Source organism: Excalfactoria chinensis, chromosome 3 (assembly GCF_039878825.1).
Source record: "Excalfactoria chinensis isolate bCotChi1 chromosome 3, bCotChi1.hap2, whole genome shotgun sequence".
In the NCBI taxonomy this organism is placed as follows: domain Eukaryota; kingdom Metazoa; phylum Chordata; class Aves; order Galliformes; family Phasianidae; genus Excalfactoria; species Excalfactoria chinensis.
Genome location: NC_092827.1, coordinates 45,445,140 through 45,464,912, shown reverse-complemented (window position 1 = coordinate 45,464,912; position 19,773 = coordinate 45,445,140). Strand labels below are relative to the sequence as shown.

The following is a 19,773-nucleotide window of genomic DNA, read 5'->3' as shown; positions in this document are numbered from 1 at the left end:
TTTTCTTTGTGTCACATGTATCTATGTGTCTCCCTTGTGATGCACACAGCAGTCAGCCCTAAGGGTTAATGGACTTCTTCTGTCAAACATGTTTTGCCCTCTAAAATAACAAGGAAGGTGAGACAAAAGCAGGCCATTTTTTGAAGTTGTATGCCTGGCAGCTCCAGCTTTGATAACACTATAATTCCATGTCCTTCTCCACTTCCTATGCTGTAAACCAGGAGACAGAAAGTACATCCTGATGCCAGCCACATAGATCTGTAGTTTTTTGTTAGTTTTTTCCTTTTAACAAGCTTAATAAACTTTTCCTTTTTTTCCACTTGAATGTATCATATCCTACTGATTTCTGAGTGTTAATTAGAACTACTCAGACCATTTGCTGAACTCTGCCTTCAGCAAAGTAGGGAGGTAAAAGTGCAGTGTTCTGCAGGCACCGTGTAGATTCATCTGCTCTGGAAACCTCCGCAACACTGTGAGTGCACATATACGAGTCTCAGAGTCCATGAGATCATCATCAGCCAGCAGGATGAATAGTGTAACATATCTGTAGTACTATCTCATAATCTTACACAGTCTCATTTCCCAAGCCTTCTTTACTGAGTGGCTACAGGGTTCAAAAATGGTTATCCTACCCAACTTTTTCACTGCTATTGAGAGTGATTAGTCATTACTGAGCCTAGGTGCAGAAAGGAAAGCATGTCTTTCAGCAGAGCAGGGGTTCTCAGTTCTCAACTGGCTTTAAGTTCACGTGGTACAATGTTTTGTTGGCCTTTCATCACACTGGAGCATGGTTTTTCTTGAGTTAATTCAAGTGACTTTCCCTTTATTTCAAGAGAGGCTGACTGGTTTAGATATTCAGAGTGCGGCTGTTAGAGCTTTAACCTTGGCTTTTGTTTTTTGTAGCACTGAACTGTTCAGCTGAAGAGAATGAAAATTATCACAGCACAGAGACTCTCTCGAAGAAGCTCTCGGACGTTTGTCAGTTACGAAAGGATATTGATGAATTAAGGACGATAATGTCAGACCGTTACGCTCAGGACATGGGGGACAATTGCATCACTCAATGACAACATTTCATCTAGTAGCAAATGACTTATTAAATGCTGCTGTGTCACAGGTCTTTGCATTTCTATTAAGGAGCCATATTGGAAGATAGCAAATACCACTGCACATGCCTCTCTTTGAGGGTCGTCGTGTGTAATCTTGATAACTGGGTGGGGAAGGGAGAATCATGGTTTGAACAGAGTGGTACAGATGTCAAGAAATCTTTCTTTTCTCCAAACTACTGAATGTAGGAACAAGCTGTGAAGAATGTTTCAGTTGGATTCTCTGTTTCCTTCATTGGGGCTCATTTTATTCCTTCAACTAGTTTCTGGAATCGGAGCTTTGGAATAGCCATGCTGCTACTACTCTCAGTCCTTTCGTCCTTCAAGGGTTTGTGTGGCATTACTTGCCTTCTGAAGTCAGTGCGAAGAGCCAGATGACCTTTGGCTGTATGTGGTGAAGATGGGGGCTTCTGAAACCTGCAGTTGGAACAGTCTTAGACTGCTACAAACAGTAAATGCTCTTCAAGTTGCCTGAAAAATTTGCTACAGAAAATATCTTACTTTTTTAGTAATGAATGTGTGGCTTGTTTGATGAAGAATGGAAGAAAATCAACTTTCAATCCCTTTATGCACATGAAGCCCATAAAATTTAAGCATCATCACGTTTGCTTTGAGGAGTTTCAGTAACGTCAAGTCTGTGACAAACCCAGAGAAACTGGGAGGTGTGGAACCGCAGTGTAGTAGGTGACTGTCCAAAAAGAATAGACTGTATTTTAGTGTTCATACCATAATACTTTTTATTTATGCCACCTCCACTTTAAAATGTGGCTTCTCTGTATCTGCATCCCTGGAGACCTCTGATGAGGTTGTAAACAACCTCAATCATTCTTTATTGCAGCTACAAAATGAGTGTTAGGCATTTGGCAAAGTCAGGGCTCAAAGCAGAACGTCTCCGTTTATCGGTATTAAATGCTCGGTTATCCAAGGACTGCAAATTTTCCTACACTGTTTGGTAATTCTTGATCTCTCCTTTCTTGCAGGAAGAGATTACCTTAAAAATACGATCATATTCTGTAGTTTATTCCATGAGTGTCACTTGGCAGTGCTGCTCCACTCCTGTGGGGCAGATAAAATATTAACACTTCCACGTTCCTGGAACAGTACTGAAAGTTATCAGAACAGTTGTGTGCGGTGTAAAGTGGTATTTAATTGAAGGTAGCAAAACCACTCTAAAATCACATTATCAAGAAAATGAATGACCTTTGGTCATACGTATGGTATTCAAGTGGCTACGGTGCAAGTCAGTCTGCTGACCTGCATCAGGAACAACAGCAGAAATCACTTAGCGTAGAGATTAGAATTGTGTAAGTTCTAGGGTAACATTTTTATAGCGACAGTTTTCTGATGGTGTCCATTTTAATAGAAGAAAAAAAGAAATGGTTATAGCAATGTAGGCCGAATTTATGAATTCTAAATTGGTGTTTTGCTTTCTGTTCGTTGTTATGCAGTTACTGTTAGTGTGTTTATAATTTAGTGTTGGGGTTTTTTGTTTGTTTTTTGTTTGTTTTGGGGGTGTTTTTGTTTTTTTGCTGTAATGACTAATTTATTTGACCATTTTCTCTATCACAAACCTACAGGACTGATCTGTGACAAATGATGTTGCAGTGTATATTGTTGCTATGCGGTATTTTCATATAGAGATTAATTTGACTGGCCCAGCTCTGGTGGGCGCAAAAACATCCAGATTAAATCTCAAGTGAAATTGCATGGTAAATCAGCTCTAAGGTTGAAGAAGGAAAACAGAAAAGGCCATTTTATTTTGAATTGTTGAATGCTGTTCTCTCTGTAGTTTCGAAAGTGTACTGTTATACTAGTGCAAAACTGAAAATAAGCATCTTTGCACTGGTTTTCCACTGTCTCTTGATGTAAAAGCATTGGCTTTTTTGGTGAGGGCCACAGCCGTTTCCTTTGGTGTAGTGCAGTGGTTTTGGCCCTGCAGTGAAGGAACAGTCCAGGAACAGTCCTGTTGTGTTGTCGCTTGACTGGTGCGGTTCCGCTGTCTCACCCATTGAATGTACTGCAGAGTTGAGATCAGTAATTTAACATTTGCAAAGCACTTCAGGAGCTGCGATGCTCTGTAAGTATTAGCTGAAAGTCCCTCAGGTAGGAGGTCCCATTGTATCTGTAATACTTTGATTGCAATGCTGTAATCTTGCATTTTAATATTATTATTATTTTTTAGGGAACCCGTGATATTTATGTTGACTTTAAAGCACTTGGTTGTTGGGTTGTTGTTGTTTGTTTGTTTTGTTTTAAATATGTATATCAATTGAGTTTACCTGCCTCAGACAGATTAAAATAGGGCCGTAAATGGTGGATGTTTGAGCCAAAGATGCAAGCTACCAACTGAATATCTACACTGATACTGTATTTTGCTTTGGTTTCTTGAAATTGGGCCTGTTGTAGTAGTAGCAGTTATTATATACGCATCGCTTTACAGATGCCTCTAAGTGGAATAAGCTTTGTCTAAGATATGCATGACCGATTAATTGGTTAAAATGTAGTGCGTGTGATCTCATTCAGCGTATTCAATACACAGTTGATTAATGAATGTTAACATTGGAATCGCTTGGATTTAGTCATGACAACTTTCTGCTGTGGCTGTTAGACAATCTCAAGGGCTGAAAAAGAACTGCTAATGAATGGATACTGTACCGTTCTGTTTGTCAGCAAACTTGTGCAGTAATTTTTTTGTATAGTTTCAGATCGAATTTGTACAATTCTTTTAGAAAGTATTTACAGTAACTACTGTATTCAAGAATGTATTTTGAAAAAGACTTGGAAAGTCTCAGGACAAGCTATAGATGATGCTGCCTATTTGCTATGTAGAAGTAACGCAGCTCAACTGTGTGAAGGTGATTTAGGTTCCTGGCCCCAGTTGTGTCACTGCAGGGTGCGATAATTGTGTGAGATTGCTGCCACCGCCCACTCAGACTTCAACATTTGAAGCTGCTGGTGGCTGTGAGGTAATGGCAGGAGCCGAAGATCTGTCCTTTCCACTTCAAGATGTTTCTTCCCTTCCTTTGCCCTCACTGCCTGCTTCTTGTAGCAGATGTTCTTCTGGCAGTGCAAGAGCACAAGGAAAGAAAGAAAGAAAATCCTTCCTTTATGACCCACTTCCGTAGCACTTGTTCCTCTCCCTGATGTTACATAGGAGGAGTTGCGGATATTGTTGGCTCTTCCATTGATGTAACGAGATCCTTCAGGAGAGAGGAGAAGACCTGAATTAATCCACTTTCGTAGGCTGCAAACCAGTCAGTGGTTGTTACTGAAGGGGGTGATTTATTCCAGTAGCTCGTTAGCAATATTACTTCCACAGCTGCATACCTTTGTGCCTTTTTTTTTGCCTGAAGTTAAGTAGAAATTCCCTTTGAACTTTAGATAAGTTGTTAGAACGCTGATGACTGCACCTTGTTTTTCCTCTTACCCGCCAATATCTTCTTGTTGGGCTTTTGTAGTAAGAACTCTGTGTACTATCTAGAAACATAAGTACTTACAACAGGTACTGGGTGTGCACTCGGAATGTCAGCCTGCTAGTAGCATGCAGCTTTCTTGAATATGAAGTGTGAGCAGGAAACTCAAAGCATAATGTGATTCTTTTGTGTGTACTAATTGCAGTATATCATTAGTTCAGTGGGGAGGAGTATCTGGAGCGTCTATCTTTTAAAAGCACAGCTGACATATGTACTGGATCAGTCCCCAGAGACTGGTAGTTGTGTAAATTGGGTTCAATTTTTGAACCGCTCAGAATACCTCATATGTAAATAGAGTTGTCATGACTTAATCAAAATGTGTTCGTTGTATGAAGTAAAGGAGCCACTGGCTGGCTCAGCTTTAGGCTTGTTGTTCTTGCCTCATTTTGTAATTTTTTTAAAGTAGGGTTTACAGCTAGAATTTTGAATGCCAAAGTTCTATTTATTAAATAATAATAAAAGTTTTCATTGTTAATGACTGGTATTTTTTCACTGGAATTTGTTGGTTGATGTTTGGGATTTGTATCCACAGAGCAAGAATAAATTTTGTTACAAAATGGATTTCTTCTTTGCTGATTTTTTTTTTCCTAGTTTTATTTCTTGTTCTAACATCGAGCCATTGGCAGCAAAGCTGCTGCTTCAGTGCAAGGCAGTGATTTTAATGTGGAGTTTCTTGTCATGTCTCTCCTGCTTTTCTCAGAGGATGCTGCTGTCTTTCCTTGCTTCCTGGGAGGGATTATAGATAGAACTTTAAAATAGACTGAGTTGGCACATACCAGTAGGGAGGGCTGTTACAATCTTTAGGTTCAGAGCTTAAAGAGGAGCCATCAACAGCTGGTTGCCCCAACACCAGTCAAGCTGGACAGAAAGTAAAAGAATGGGATGGTGAAGCAAAAGCAGCAGTGCGTCTGGGACCGGGGAGAGTGGGCACGTGGTTTTAATTCCAATTCTTCAACTATGAATTCTTCAGTATGAACAGATCGCTGGACATACTGGAGAGCAGTTATGGCAAGCAGAAATCCTTCCTGTGTGAAACACCACGGGTTGTCACAGGCCAATGAAACCAAGTAGCGTTGACCTCAGTGTCAAATTAGCGCCTTCTGAGGTAAGCGAAAAGGTACAGTTTGAAAAGTCCGAAGAGGAGTCTTCTCAAGTGCTGAGTAAGTGTGCTTACCTGGAAATGATTTCAGGCTGCTCCCCATAAGAAATCTTAGGGCCCAGCTGGAGCACCAAGTGTTGAATGGTCTCTTTTGACAACTGTTCCTCCTCGGCGCCTGGCTTTCCTCACTGTGCAGAGCACAGAGGTCAAGGATCTCTTTCCTCACCTTTTTGAAGATGATGGGAAATTCATTTTGATAAGCTAATCCATGATATATGGTACAGATCACTTGCTTTTCTCAAACCTTGTGACTGAATGTTGATTGACATGCTTTTAATTCAATTAAAACACCCCGTGCCCTGTATAAATGTATATAAAGGGTTGCACAGGTGCCAACTTTCCATAAGATTTCTGAGGGTGACCTTTTGTGAACTGTTCAAAGTCAGGTTTAGATTTCAGAGGATCGTGATGAAAGCACTGCTAACAATAGTAGTGGTAGAAAATGTTCTCTTGCCTTTACACCGCAAACAAAATACAAGCCCAAATGTGGTTAGAAATAAAACATCAAACAAGAACACTGCAGGTAACACTACAGCATCTCGAATGAGGAGGAATTTGCTGCAGCAGAATCTGCAGTAGATTGCCTGTTGTATGGAAATGAAACAATTCCATTGCTAATGATTCTGCGTCATTTGTTTTGTAAATGAATGGGTTCAGTGCACTTGGAGAGTTTCCAAGAGGTGAAAGAAAGCATATAATGAAGAGCTATAACATTAATTACATGAATATACATTAATATTACATAGCTTATGCATATTTATTTTCCTTTCAGTGAGTTACTCCCCCTTTAGGGGCTGCTGCTGCTTTTATCAGTCCTTCCTTGATGTTACTGGTCCCATCCGCATGGAGCTGAATCCTCACTTCAAGCCGTGGCATTGCATGGCTTGTGGGGAACCCGATAGGTTCAGCTAATGCATGGACAGCTTGGCAGCTACCCCAGAGAATGCAACACGTGTGTATTAATAGAGCAGAAAACTGATTCACTGTTCTATGTACCTGTGAAAGGATTTGCCCAGAGGAAGGAGAAAAGGAACCACTGTCAAATTCTGGACTGGAGTGAACTGTAATGCTGGAGTTGTGCTAAGAGGATTTTCTGACTGGAGTTTCCCCTGAAGGGAGAACTGAGTGGAACTTAATGACGGAACTAGAGGGAATGGCCTGCAGTTGCACCAGGGGACGTTCAAGTTGGACATCAGGAAATACCACTGTGAGAGAGTGGTCAGGTGCTGGAATGGGCTGCCCAGGGGGGTGCTGCAGTCATCATCATCCCTGGAGGTGTTCAAGAAACATTTAGGTGTTGTACTGAGGGACGTGGTTTAGTGGGGTAGTATTGGTGGTAGGTGGATGGTTGGACTGGATGATCTTGGAGGTCTTTTCCAACCTTGGTATCGTAGATGCTTGTCTCTCTTACATTAACAGCTGAGACCACAAGCAGCTCCTGACCACCTGAAACCATTGCTGACCACACTCATGATGAGCTTCATGGTGACCCTGAGTGCCAGCCTGGAAAACTGGCTCAGCCCTGCAGCTGTCTGTGGTCTGATGAGGGGAACCTGCCCAGCTGCGGAACCAGCACCACCACCCCACAAAGCCCCTTCTGGCAGAGCCTGGCCTTCTTTTAAGGGCTTTGCCTGGCTGGGACACAAGTATGGCAGCAAATTGCTTCAGTCTCAAGGAGTGTAAGCCTTGCTCCGTGGAGGTTGGTTCGTATGGAGGGAACTATGGAGCCAGATTCACCTCCTCACTGTCCCGGAGTTTGTCACACTGAGGCAGTAGTTTGAAGTATTTTGGAAGGTGAAGAAGTGAAGGTAAGCAAAGCACAGCACACAGGGCCCAGGCCACAGCCTCCTGCCACTGCCACTTCCTCTGCTGAGATGGGATTGCCTTACACTTAGGAATCGTCTTTTTCTTCTTACTTACTGTCAACAGAAAATCATAACTTTAATCACTGCATTATTTCTATGGTTTAAAGCCGCTTTTCCCTCAGCCTGCACTATAGATTCTCTTATGCCAAATTATTTGTCATTTTCTTTTTATGACATCTGTGCTGAGAAGGCACATGATGGAAACCAACTTAGCTGAGATTTTGAAGCTGATGTAATAGTCTGAGGAAGGACTCGTTGCACTCTCTATAATCATATCCACTTCCACTCATTTACTGAATTATTTTCCAGGCCACTGCAACCACTCTCAGATGTCTTACGGTTTGTTACCTTTCTAACCTCAGGTGCTGCCTAAAGGGGTTTGGGGCTGGGAGCAGGTTGGAAGCCCTAGAAAGAAGTGCTGCTTGAAGGAGGTGGCTGTGATGGGCACAGGGCATCCCCCAGTGTTGCAGCTGGAGGTGGGTCATCACCAAACCTCAGCCCCTCACAGTATCCTTTTGCCCACCTCACTCGTTGCTTCAGGATTGGAAAAGGAAGGCTGCAGCTCCCCTGCAGGGAGCAGTGCTGCCTGATTGTGTGGCTGGCCCCGGACACGCTATGTTACACAGGCCTGCCACAACCAGATCATTGGTCACACTATCTATATCCCCTGCCCTAGTGCCCATGAAATTGTGAAGATAAGCAATGGGATACTTTTAGTTTGAATTAGAGCTTGAAATTGTTAATTAAAAGCCAATTATGATCAATCTGTTTCTAACAGCCCTCCTTTCTCATAGTCATAAAATTAATTACCACCATAATGAGCCACTGAGCGGCTGTGCTCTGATGCTGCCCAGTGACAGCTTGAGAGCTGGATCTGTGACTCTGGGGGGCTGCACACACAGACCCAGCCTAAACCATGTGGGCATGCAGGGCTCACCGTGCTGTGCGGTGCTCTGAAGGTCAGCACATGAACTGCCCCAATAGCTGCCAGAGCAGCTTTGCTTCCCAAGCAGCCACAAACTCAGTGCATGCAGCTCAGCTTGTTGATGTAATGAGGAAGTAAGAATCAACACAGAACTCAAGAATCAACGCAGAACTCAAGGCCAGGCTCGATGGGGCTGTGAGCAACCTGGTATAGAGGGAGGTGTCCATAACTAGCAGGGAGTTAGAACTGGATGACCTTAAAGGTCCCTTCCCACCCAAACCATTCTATGATTCTATGATTTTCTGATTGTAGTAAAGCAAACACTGTACATGCTGATAACTGGCCCATACTGGGGATGGGGACTTTTAGGCCAACATTTAGACTAACCATGAGAACTCTTAAAAATCTACTGCATCAGGTTCCATTTTCTGATTTTTGGTGACTGAAGCTGCTCTGAAGCTTCAAGGTGTGCTTAGGATCCAATGCTAATGCTGCTGAGAGACAGGAATATTCACCATCAAGCAGGTTCTCCCCCCTGCTATCTGTGCTGCAGAAGGAAAGCCGTGTATCCCCATGGCGGCAGGAGGATTTTCAGACACAGCAGCACTCTGTGTGGATGTACCTTTGTGACTGGGACCACTTGCCGGGGAACAAAGTCACAGCTGTCTGGGACTGTGAATTAGCAGCTCTGCCTTAGTACACATGAATTGCTAATTTTCTAAAGCCCGACTACTCTTGTTTGGACAGCATAGAATTGGTAACAAAACCCTCTGCTATTTCTACAGGGGAAAAAAAGCAACGAAGGTAGGTTGTTTGTAATGTACATTGCAAGTGACAGCTTTACAAAGCAAAGGGATGATTGTAAGACCTTGATGGCATAAAGTAAGAACATTCAGCTCAAGGCAGAAAGCCAGATCTTTTTTGGCTTGCTTTTTTTCCCTTCTTTCCCTCAGATAAGCAACGAATCACACTGCTACAGGCTCGCAGACAAATAAAGTGGCAATTGCAGTAGGAGCTGTAATTCATCAGTTTGTCCATGAGGCTGCTAAAGGAGATAGAGTGAAAGCCTTGCTGAAGTCAAGATAAGATCATTCGTTGCTCTCCCGTCACCCACTGAGCAAATCATTCTGTTGTGGAAGTCTATCAAGTTGGTTACACATGATTTCCCCTTCATAAATCCATGCTGACAATTCCCAATCACGTTGTCTTTAATATGTTCCAAAACCATTTCCAGCGCAGTGTGCTCCAGCACCGTCCCCAGGATCAAGGTGAGGCTGACAGATATTGAGTTGCCTTTATCTTTTTCTTGCCCTGTTTGAAGGTGCGGTACAGGTGATGTTTGCTTTCTTCCAGCCCTCAGGACTCTTTGCTGTGACCATCGGAAGATAATCAGGTGTCCTTACACTGACTTCTGCCAGCTCCTGAGTACGTGTGGGTGCATCCCATCAGGCCCAGGGATTTGTTTGGCTTGCTTAAAAGCCTAACCTGAGCTTCCTCGGCCAACAGGAAGGCTTCACTGGTTCCTGTGACAATAAGCAGTTCCCAGACCTTGAAGATAAGCTCATCTCTGCCAGCTGTAACTATACTTAGCACTGCTGAGAATTTGTTTGTACACACTTCAATTCAATTACAAATCTTCCCCAAGCTCCGAGGATGGCACTCATTCAGCTCACCCATTTAAATAAGCTGAAATTTCAATGTGTGCGTTGCACATAAGAATGCTGGATTGATTTCTTCCTCTCACAGTTTAAACAGCATGTATTTGCAACAACTCGACACCAAAATTGAGGTAAAGCCCTCTGAAAAGTCACTGTCAGTCAAAACTGAAGCAAAAGACTGCAAAGTTCCAAGGGCCATGGCATGACAATGCGTCACCCTCTGTGTTTACATCTCTCTCCTTCCCCTTCCACATGTCCAGTTCTCTCAATGCTCTGATGCTGAGACATGAGCTCCTCACAGCAGTACCAAACCCTTTCCATACACTTGCAGGAGACCCCGCGTTGTGGGGCTGTTCCTGCAACTACTGGCAGTCACACTACAAGAAGACTCCCATCTCTCCAAGGAGCATTTTACTTCTGAGAGCTATGAGTTGTGCTTAGCACACAGGGGGCAACGTAATGAGGATAACAGCCTGCTGCTCTAGTCCTCCACTGCTGAGCCCCCAAGTCAGCTGCACTTGCACTGAGAGTGAAATGAAGGTAAACAGAGGTCTCCCTGGGATGGAGTTGGAAACAGCAACAGCAGCATTTTCTGTGTCTCACGACAGGAAAACCAGAACTACTTTTCTCTCTCTTCTGTAGATCCAACACAGAATGTAAGTAAATTTTCTTTAATCAGGTTCTAGATCAAGCTGTTCAATACTGAACTCCTGGGTCTGCTGGGCTTCCTACATGGAATCTGCAGAGTAGTACCCAGCATGCTCCCTCCCTGCCCTGCCACTCAGCAGGACCCTCCTCAAAGGTCCACCACTCTGTTGATGCTTGGCCTGTGTACATGCAACGTTAAATGGAGAACAAGCTAGAAAATAATACTGTAAGAAACTTCAAAAGCCTGGGCACAGCTGTTTGATCCTTTGACAGACACTGGACAGACTGCAGTGCGTCATCTACAGGAAGAAAAAGTCAGCTTTACAGATATAAAGTTGTTTCACAAAGAGGAGTCCTGGCCCAGAAGACAGAGACTTTCAGCAATGATTAGGACAAGACATTCAGAACAAAACTGAACTAATTCTGGACATTTAAGTGGATAGATGTCAGAATTGTAATGACCGCAATGACTTTTGCAGGGCTCCAGTTTTCTTCAGGCTAAAATTACAGTGAGTAACTGAAGCTGCCCCCCTTGCTTCATGCAGAAGCACCAACAGCTCCATGCTTGGGAACAGAAGACCTACCTCAAAGTCTTTCTACCTTGCATCATGTCAGGAATCAGTCTTTACTGGTGGCAGACAAACTGCACATCAGCTCATACACTGTATTTTCCATCCAGTACCATAGAAGCTCACAGATGCAGAGACATTTGGTTTGGTCCTATTGTGGGAAGAGTGGAGCTCCTGTCACCAGTTCCTGCACAGACAAAAAGCAGCCCAGCTGGAAGCCAACTGCAGCTGAAATCTCTGTGCATCCCACTGTTGTGCACCTTCTCCTTGTACAATCGATTGTTCTTCTATCCACTTGACATTTTGCTAGCTAATGAATGACATGCCTGGCCTTTTCCAGATTCAGCAGCACAGCCCTACCTCACTATATCACACAAAGGTAAAAGGTGATTCTGTCACAGACTGTTACAGAAACATCCAGCCGTCTCTGGATAAAGCAGCATGGACTCCATTCACATGAAGGTTCTCCTTTACAGAGGGGAAGAGTCAAGGAGCAGAGCTGCAGCTTTCTGGCTGATCTAGCAATGGATCGCACCTTCAGAATGTGGATTTTTGGATTTGAGCACCTTTGGCACCTGTCACTGAGCTGCCCAGAGAGGAGTCTGTCAGCACCATAGACTGTGCTTGTGCCATTGCTGGTTAAAAGGTCAGGGCATGTGAATACTGACCAGGAAGAAGTAAATTTACAGGTGAAATAGAAAGTTACTGCTAAGAAATTCTGGATAAATGACTGTATCACAATTTACAGAATTGGTTTAACAGTGTGCAAGCATCATTATCTTCCAAGATGACTGAAGAGGAGAAAGGAACAGGATACTGTTTGTTGCTACCACCCTTTGTACCAGCAGAACAAGCAAAAATTAAACTGAGGAAAATGCTTAACAGTACAGCTAATAAAATACCACATTAAATTCAAGTGGAAATAAAGTGATTTCACCTGAGGAATAAGAACTGTCCATTCATGCCAAGGAAATCCTGTGCAAAACAGCTCCCTAATTGGAAGTGCAGGCAGGATACTTCAAAGTCTAAGAAGCAGATCTTATTTCTCTAATGAGAGAGAAGGAAAATGAATTTGCCTGACTTGCTCATACATATGTGCCTCACTACGACTCAGAGAGTTCTCAGAAGGGAATCTCCTGAGCTGCCCCATCATTCATGGGCTCATCGCCTGCAAGCAAGCACAGTATGGGAGTCTAAGGGAAGTAAAGGAAAGCATATACGCCAATGTATAAACCAACCCCCAAAAAATCCTCTCTCCAGGGAAAGCATCAAAATTCTAAAGCCCAAGTGGCTGATGTTATGAGTCTGGTGTTTTGAAAACCTCACACTAGAGCAGAATGTGTGAATGCAAGGATTCCCTCACACAATGTCTTTGTGAATGCAGATGCTGCTGACGTGGCACAAAAAGCACTGAGCCCTGGGCTGGCTGGGACCATGAGCTATTGGAGATGCTGACAACATATCACCTCTATGTACTGCTCAGTGAATGCTGATGAAGAGGGAGCTTCAGAGCAGGAGCCCCATGAGTGTGGGGTGCTGCTGCTCTCATAGCTGGGCTGTGGTAACCCACTGCAGCCACTACACTGGCTCTTACCAACTTGCCCCAACATAGCAGTCCATTCATCTTTCCTTTCTCTATTGGCTTTGGTGTCCCTCCAGAAGAAATGGCTACAAAGAATGCTCATGTGACTGGAAAGAAGCCTTCCCCAAGCGTCCTGTCACACTGCAGATCCCTTTGGCCCCTTTCTCCCTCCCTCAAGCAGGTAGCAGGCTTCTGCTCAGCCAGGCCTTTCACTTCCCCTTGCTTCCTGTCTACATCCCCACAGAGGAAAATGGAAACTCTCAGGGCAGCTGCCAAAGGCGCCCAGATATGGGGTGAGGATCCCAGGGTAATGCTCCCCCGCACACTTCTTCCTGCTGAGAAAATCTCTTGCAGGAACCTCAGGGGCCATGGGAAGGCAGTAGAGCTTCCTGCTGGCTTGCAAACTCCATTTCTGTCCTGCAGTTTTCCCTGGGCACACAGCAAACCATTCAGATGCTTGGACTGTACAGTAATCCATTTGTCTTGGATTCATTTTTATCTGTATTAGTGATTTATTCCTGGTCACTGTTCATTCTCCAGCAACATACACCCTAGCAGTGGCCACACCAGCTATACAATTAATGTGTTAAGGAATTTGGTTCCTCTGTTAGCTGGCCTCTGCTCCTAGTTTACCCTAGTTGATCTCCATAACAACAGCTTGCTTCTGGGCCAGCAGGCCAAACTGACCTGCGTGGCTCCAGCTGATGTCTGCAACTGAGGCATCACACCTCAAGAGCTTCTTTGTGGTGACACATAAGGAACAGTTAAGGAGCACAACAGGCTGAAGATAGGGATGGAGGATGCTCACCCAGCTCAACAAACCCCAGGTTGTAGCATGAGAGAAAGATGCCCACAGAAAAGCAGCTTGTCAGGAGTATGTGGCACACACACACAGGCATGTACAGCAGCTTCATCTCTTCCTGGCCGAATGTTTGACCTCTCTGAATGAGGCATGGGATATAAAGAGGGCTAAAGTGCAGAATGATGTTCTTCCCAGGGAGTGAGCAGTGTGCTCTGCTTTCTCATTGAAAGAAATTCAACCTTTATGCAGGATGACCCAAATCTCTCTTTTAAAACATGCATGAGGCTTGAATCTTCAACCCCTCCCCCCCCCCACACCACATTATTTAAATTCAGAGCAGCAAAAGTGTCTGTATCTTGACAGACACCCAGCCTATTTCATTCGCAGGCATTCATGAAGTATTTCACATACTAAAGGTGGCTGTCACTACAAAGAGCAATTCCTGCAAAGTAGTAGAAGTTTTAATGTTAGCTCTGAAATCCGTGAATAACATCCCTTCTTTTTAAACTTGCCAAGCCAAAAAATGCCACAGGGAGAAAGAAAAAGCAATAGCAAGCAACATGGTGGTTCCACTCTGGTAGGCAGCTAAACACAACACCTGCTCTCTCATCTCCCTCCTGAAGGGAACAGAAGGAAAAGGCCTCGAGGGTTGGGACAAGGACAGGGATTTTACTCAACCAATTTCTGTCACGGGCAAAACAGTCTCAGTGTGGGGACTACTGTCTATTGTCTAATAATTGTCTATTATTAACAGACCAGAGCAAACTAAAAACACCTCTCCCTTCCCATCCATCCTCTTCCACCTCCTTACCTGAGCAGTGCAGGAGAACAGGGAACAGGGACTACTGTCAGTCCATAACATTGCTGCCACTCCCTCATGGAGCCCCTTTCTCCTTGCTATAGAGCTACTCTGAAGACAGTTTAAAATTCACAGCAGTGTATTTTTCAAGGCCTGGAACCTGGTTCAGATCTAATTCCATGCCCAGGACAAGCTTAGTGGAAGGTTTCCATGAAGACACTCCTTCAGATTGGGTCAATATACAGCACTCACTCTGTGGCCAGTGGAGATAATACACTCTGACGTGAAGAACTTCACCATTCCTACTAGCTTCCAAGAACTCACAAGCTCTACAACTATTGTTCACATTATCTGGGCAGCATCCGTGTTTTTAAAGTGATAGAGAGAGCAGCTTTAAACTACAATGTATCTGCATTGTATCAATGCACCAGAAATAATCCTGAATTTCTCAAAGGCAGATTCTTTGCACCTTATCTTTAAAGGGCTGAACCACAGTGCGCAGCTCAGCCTTATCCAAGACAGCCTCCAAGCTGAGAAGCCAACAAACCAAACAGCCAAGACAGTAAACAAGCAGGAGGAGGAAGATATGAGTGTTTACTATGTAAAAGAAACACAAAGATCGAATTTCACAGCTGTCACAGAGAAGGCAGCTGAATCTGAATGTTGCTTAGAGCAGATGCAGTGTGTTAATCACTGAGGTGTTTCTTGCCTAGAAGGAAAAAGATTTTGTACTGACTGTCATTCAGGACATTTCATGAAGAGTACCTCACAATCTGGAAATAATTTGCTATTGAGTAGCACTGGGTAAGTAGGTGAAAAGGCACAGCCTGCACCAGACAATACCTGGTTTACAAGAAGATGGCTTTGAAACTGAGGATGGAATCAGATGAAGTATAAGTAAAAACAACTGTTAAATTACGATAATTCCTCTGAGAACAAGGATTCTTCAAAGGAAAGACAATAGGAATTGGTATCATTCAATAATAGGATATTGATTCTTCAATAAGACATTAAGCAATAAAAAACACTACAAATTCATGCCCCGAAGAGGGTTATCTGATGACCTCACACTTCACAGTTACTTTTGTGCAGGCAGTGAGGGAGCAAGAAAGAAACAGCATTCCTGACCTGCAGAAAACAAGCTACTGCCGTCACAGAGAGCTTGTGGATGAAACCATTTCCATGCTAATGAAATAGTAAATCTACAGAAGAGTCCTTTCTCCAAGATCAACAGAAAGGCTTCTCTTGACTTCCCAGCAAAGAATGCTTGTTAGTAGGTTGGAAGAGAAAGAAGCTTGCTGCTGATCTCTGACCACTGAGACATTCACATCTCACAACATAAGTATTGTGTATACCTCAATTACTTTAAAATTTCTGGGACTTTTCTGACACCTGAAATTCATTAAATAAATCATGGCAAGTTCACCTGTGGTGTAAGCCCATTTACTTTGCTTGATTTAGATTGGATTTGAATGTAGAACCTGCTGGGACTTTAAATTATGATTAAATTTGAAATGTCACTGTGAGACCTTAGAAAAAACAAGAGCTCCAGCACAGGGAAGGAACTGGTACTGAGTCATCTGGGGAACAGCCATGCATTTTCATGAAAGAAAACTGTTAAATTCGTCAACCACAATCTTACCAAGTTATAGGACTTTTAACAGAGCAGCCTTCCAGGTATTAAACTTTGTCACCTTAAGAATGGCAGAAGTTGGATAAGGTAATTGGACCTTGTGTCTAATGAGCAGCAGAACCTGTACATAACCATAACAACTGCTGCTGGTCAGAGTGTTGTAATTCCTCTCTTCAGTGCTGTAGATGGCTGATGAATTCACAACATGTCGGCAGGCAGCTGTTGATCAGTGCTCAAGGTGACGTGATGTTCAGAGGTTCTTCTGGCTTGAATGTTTCCTGGGGCAGGAATGGGGGCCACGTCAACCTCTGTCAGGTGGCTCTTGCTACAGTGCCTCACTGGTGTGCATCAGTGACACAGGTAGGAAAGAAATACAGTTTTTGCTTTCTTTAGATCACTGCTCAGCACAATCCAGACTGGAACTGGCTTGTTAGCATTGTGAATTAAGTATTACTGGGAAGAGGAAAATACCGCGACCTAATGGTTGTCACCCTGTGCCACAAATGCATTCTACTCTAATAGAAAGTGAAAATGATGAAACTTTAAGAAGAATTAATACAATTCCTGCCTTTACAGTCTTTTTAAACTTCTGCTCAATCTGACCTTCTGTGGCAAGAATTATAAACTTGATTTCAATAACTCCTTTTCCAAATCAAAATTAATCGCCTTTATGTCAGTAGAGTTTTGCTTCCACAACACTGAAGATAAAAGGTGCTTTTGTGAGAACACATTTCTCCACAATAATAGCACTGTGGATTTGCACTGTGCTCCGTATTTCATAATAAATGTGCAGTATCAACTGCAGCACACAACAGCTGGATGCTGAGCCATATCCCACCTCGCCTTTTCCATGAAGTGAAATACATGTTGCAGAGCAATTAATGCACTTTAGATGCACATTTAAAGTTGGCTACTTACTTTTCATCCACAACAGAGCTTTTCTTCCTGAATGTTATTTCACCCTTACTAAATGCTGATCAACTCTAGGCTTCCTCACTGAGTGCTGGGTTGTTAGTATTGGAATGTTTTGGAGACACAACTGCCCTAAAGAGACTACATTGCAAAGTGAGATGTCTGGAAAAAGGGAAAAAAGAAAGAGTGGTCAGGTGGGAACAGCAGGGTGATGGCATGAGAATTTTGCTTCAACAAAACTTGTGGTAACAGGCTTTCAAAATGTATTCAGAAACCAGCAGATTATTGGTTTAATATTTGGACTTGTGGTTTTCAAAAAGCTGTTTGGAGTTGGCATAGTGTTACTCCATATAAAAATGAGAGCTTTCCCAAGAACAAGGACGGGAGAGTAGCTTGAGGTCAATGCCTAATTGAAATAGTTCAGCGCTGAATTCTGATACTACTGCAATTACCATTAAGGAGCTTGAAGAAGCTCTACGATAGACCCACTCCTCCTTTTCCACTCTCAGATTTTGGCAGAAGGGCTGTGGAATAATGGACTAAGTGACTGGAAGATGAATAAATGGTAAATGGGCAAAATGAATGGCTGCAAATAGGCAAGTTCTAATTGCATTCACAATATCAATATAGCTGACCTGGTGATGGCGGTGTGCATCCTCTCATTTGCTGTGACAGAGAATGGGAAGTGGAAACATGATGACAATATTTATAAGAGGTGCCAGTGAGGCTGGGCCACCACAGACCAGGAATTCCCAACTGACTGCTGTAAGGAACGGCATTGATGATAAGAACCTGGATCAGTACTTTGGAGAAACTCATCCTGGATTTTGCAAAAGGAAGCTACACATCTATTGGTACTCTTTCAAGAGAACAACAGCCCAGAACTACTTGCCCACATTTGTGTAGCTTATCTGTGTTTAGAAGAGGCTTCTTAAAGTCCTCTGGAGTGCCTTAAGAGACTCTGTTGCCCCAGAGTGTATAGAAATGGCCTCACATGGATAGATAGTTTGTTAGAAGACAGGAATGAGAGGGCAGAACTGATAAGATATTCGGTATCTTTTGATTCACCAGAGTGAATACTAAAATGAATCTGTGCTCAAGCTGATATATCCAATATATCCACACTGAATCTCTGGGGGAGGAGGGGGGGTGAAATTATATGTATACACACACATACATATATATACATATATATTGTATATACATGCATACATACATATATGTGTGTATATATATATATATATTTTTTTTTTTTAATGCCAAGATATTTGAGATATTATCAATGGGGGCCTGGAGAAGAACTGTAGAGGATGGCAGAGGACTTTCATGACACTGAGCTGTTTCAGGATAAAAGAGAAGTTGAAGTGTAGCTTCTCACTAAAATGTCAGCTCTGTACTAGTGACAAAAAAAAAATGTTAAAATGAAAAAGAAGAATAGATGGATCTATCTGGGACAGAATGCAAGCCCAGACTTACAGCTGGGATACTGGTGTATCTGTACCCTGAGTGCTGTGAGGAGTTCTCAGAGATGGCAGAGTTAATATGGATATGTTTTATAGACTGGTTCTCAGATGGATGGAGCAGATTTAAGATGAGGAATAACTAACGTTACCAGGACTTTGCAATATAGCAAAAAAGGAAAGAGAGAGAGAAAGAGAGAACTGTCTCCTATAAAATTGCAGCTATTTTAGAAGAAACAAAGAGGAATATCTCTTATGCTTTCCTGGAAAAAAAATGACTGAAGAAAGATGAGCCATGACCTACTATATACAAAGGTACCTCCTCTTACTCTGAGTCTGGACACAGTATTTCTGACTATGGCAAGAAATAAGTTCTGGGAATTATTGGTTCTGGCTTACCTTGCTCTTTATCCTCTCCTCCATGCACCTGCTGCTGAAGGTAGGAAACTTGGCTATGGGCATCTTTACTCTAACCAATGGAAGTCTTTCTTTTTCTTTAGCTAGTCCATTCAACAATTAGCATGGTACAGGCCTGACATAAGAAAGAAAGTGATATGCATAAATCCAATTAAATAAATCTGTTACCCAAGAGAAAAGATCTCAGTCCAACTGTATATGAAGCACCATGCAAGTAGTGTCTGCTTGTGATTATAATACAATCCATTTTCATCTTTCACTTTGGAGCCTCAAACTCTTTAGTAAGCTTCAAGTAGGATCCTAATCACAGGAAAAGGTTAGTTGTACATTTCTTTCGCCTTTTCAAAACAGACCAGCAGTGATGTATTTTAATTACTCCCTCCAGTGGCAACCTTATCCAGAAGGTGTCACCCAAACACAAGTAGTACTCAACGTTCCTAGAACAAGGAATGTAAATGGAAGGACTTGTCATCTGTAGATGAAACACAAAAATGAATAAATAAAATAAAATAAAGAAGGCTGTTGAAGAACACCTTGAAACAAAATTACTGTTTTTCCAAGGAGAAGTTTAAATCCTCATATCATCATAGCAAGAATGCCGGATACATTGTACAAGGGAAAAACCTGATGGAAAACATACAGTGATGTTTTGAGCAAAGATCACATGCTTGCCAAAATTCTTCCCTTAAAATAACAAAGTATGGGCAGCCATAGAAGTACTGAGCAAAGAAGTTAAAAAAAATTAAACCATAATATGGTAAAATA

At 42.7% G+C, this 19,773-nt stretch overlaps 1 protein-coding gene and 1 long non-coding RNA gene across 2 annotated transcripts in view; one reads left to right on the top strand and one right to left on the bottom strand.

Annotated features, from left to right (window-relative positions):
- The window catches only part of CEP85L (centrosomal protein 85 like), a 103,661-nt gene extending 98,529 nt beyond the window's left edge, over positions 1–5,132 (top strand). The window contains exon 13 of the mRNA XM_072333183.1: positions 904–5,132. Within this exon, the coding sequence (XP_072189284.1) occupies positions 904–1,067 (164 nt within the window). The 3' untranslated portion in view covers positions 1,068–5,132. The remainder of the gene's footprint in view (positions 1–903) is intronic.
- Positions 5,133–16,526: 11,394 nt separating this feature from the next.
- Positions 16,527–19,085, bottom strand: LOC140249561 (uncharacterized). Its single transcript, XR_011903034.1, has 3 exons — positions 18,991–19,085; positions 17,138–17,293; positions 16,527–16,557 (listed from the first exon to the last, which is right to left on the bottom strand). It is a non-coding gene; the product is annotated as an uncharacterized lncRNA (long non-coding RNA).
- Positions 19,086–19,773: the final 688 nt, after the last annotated feature.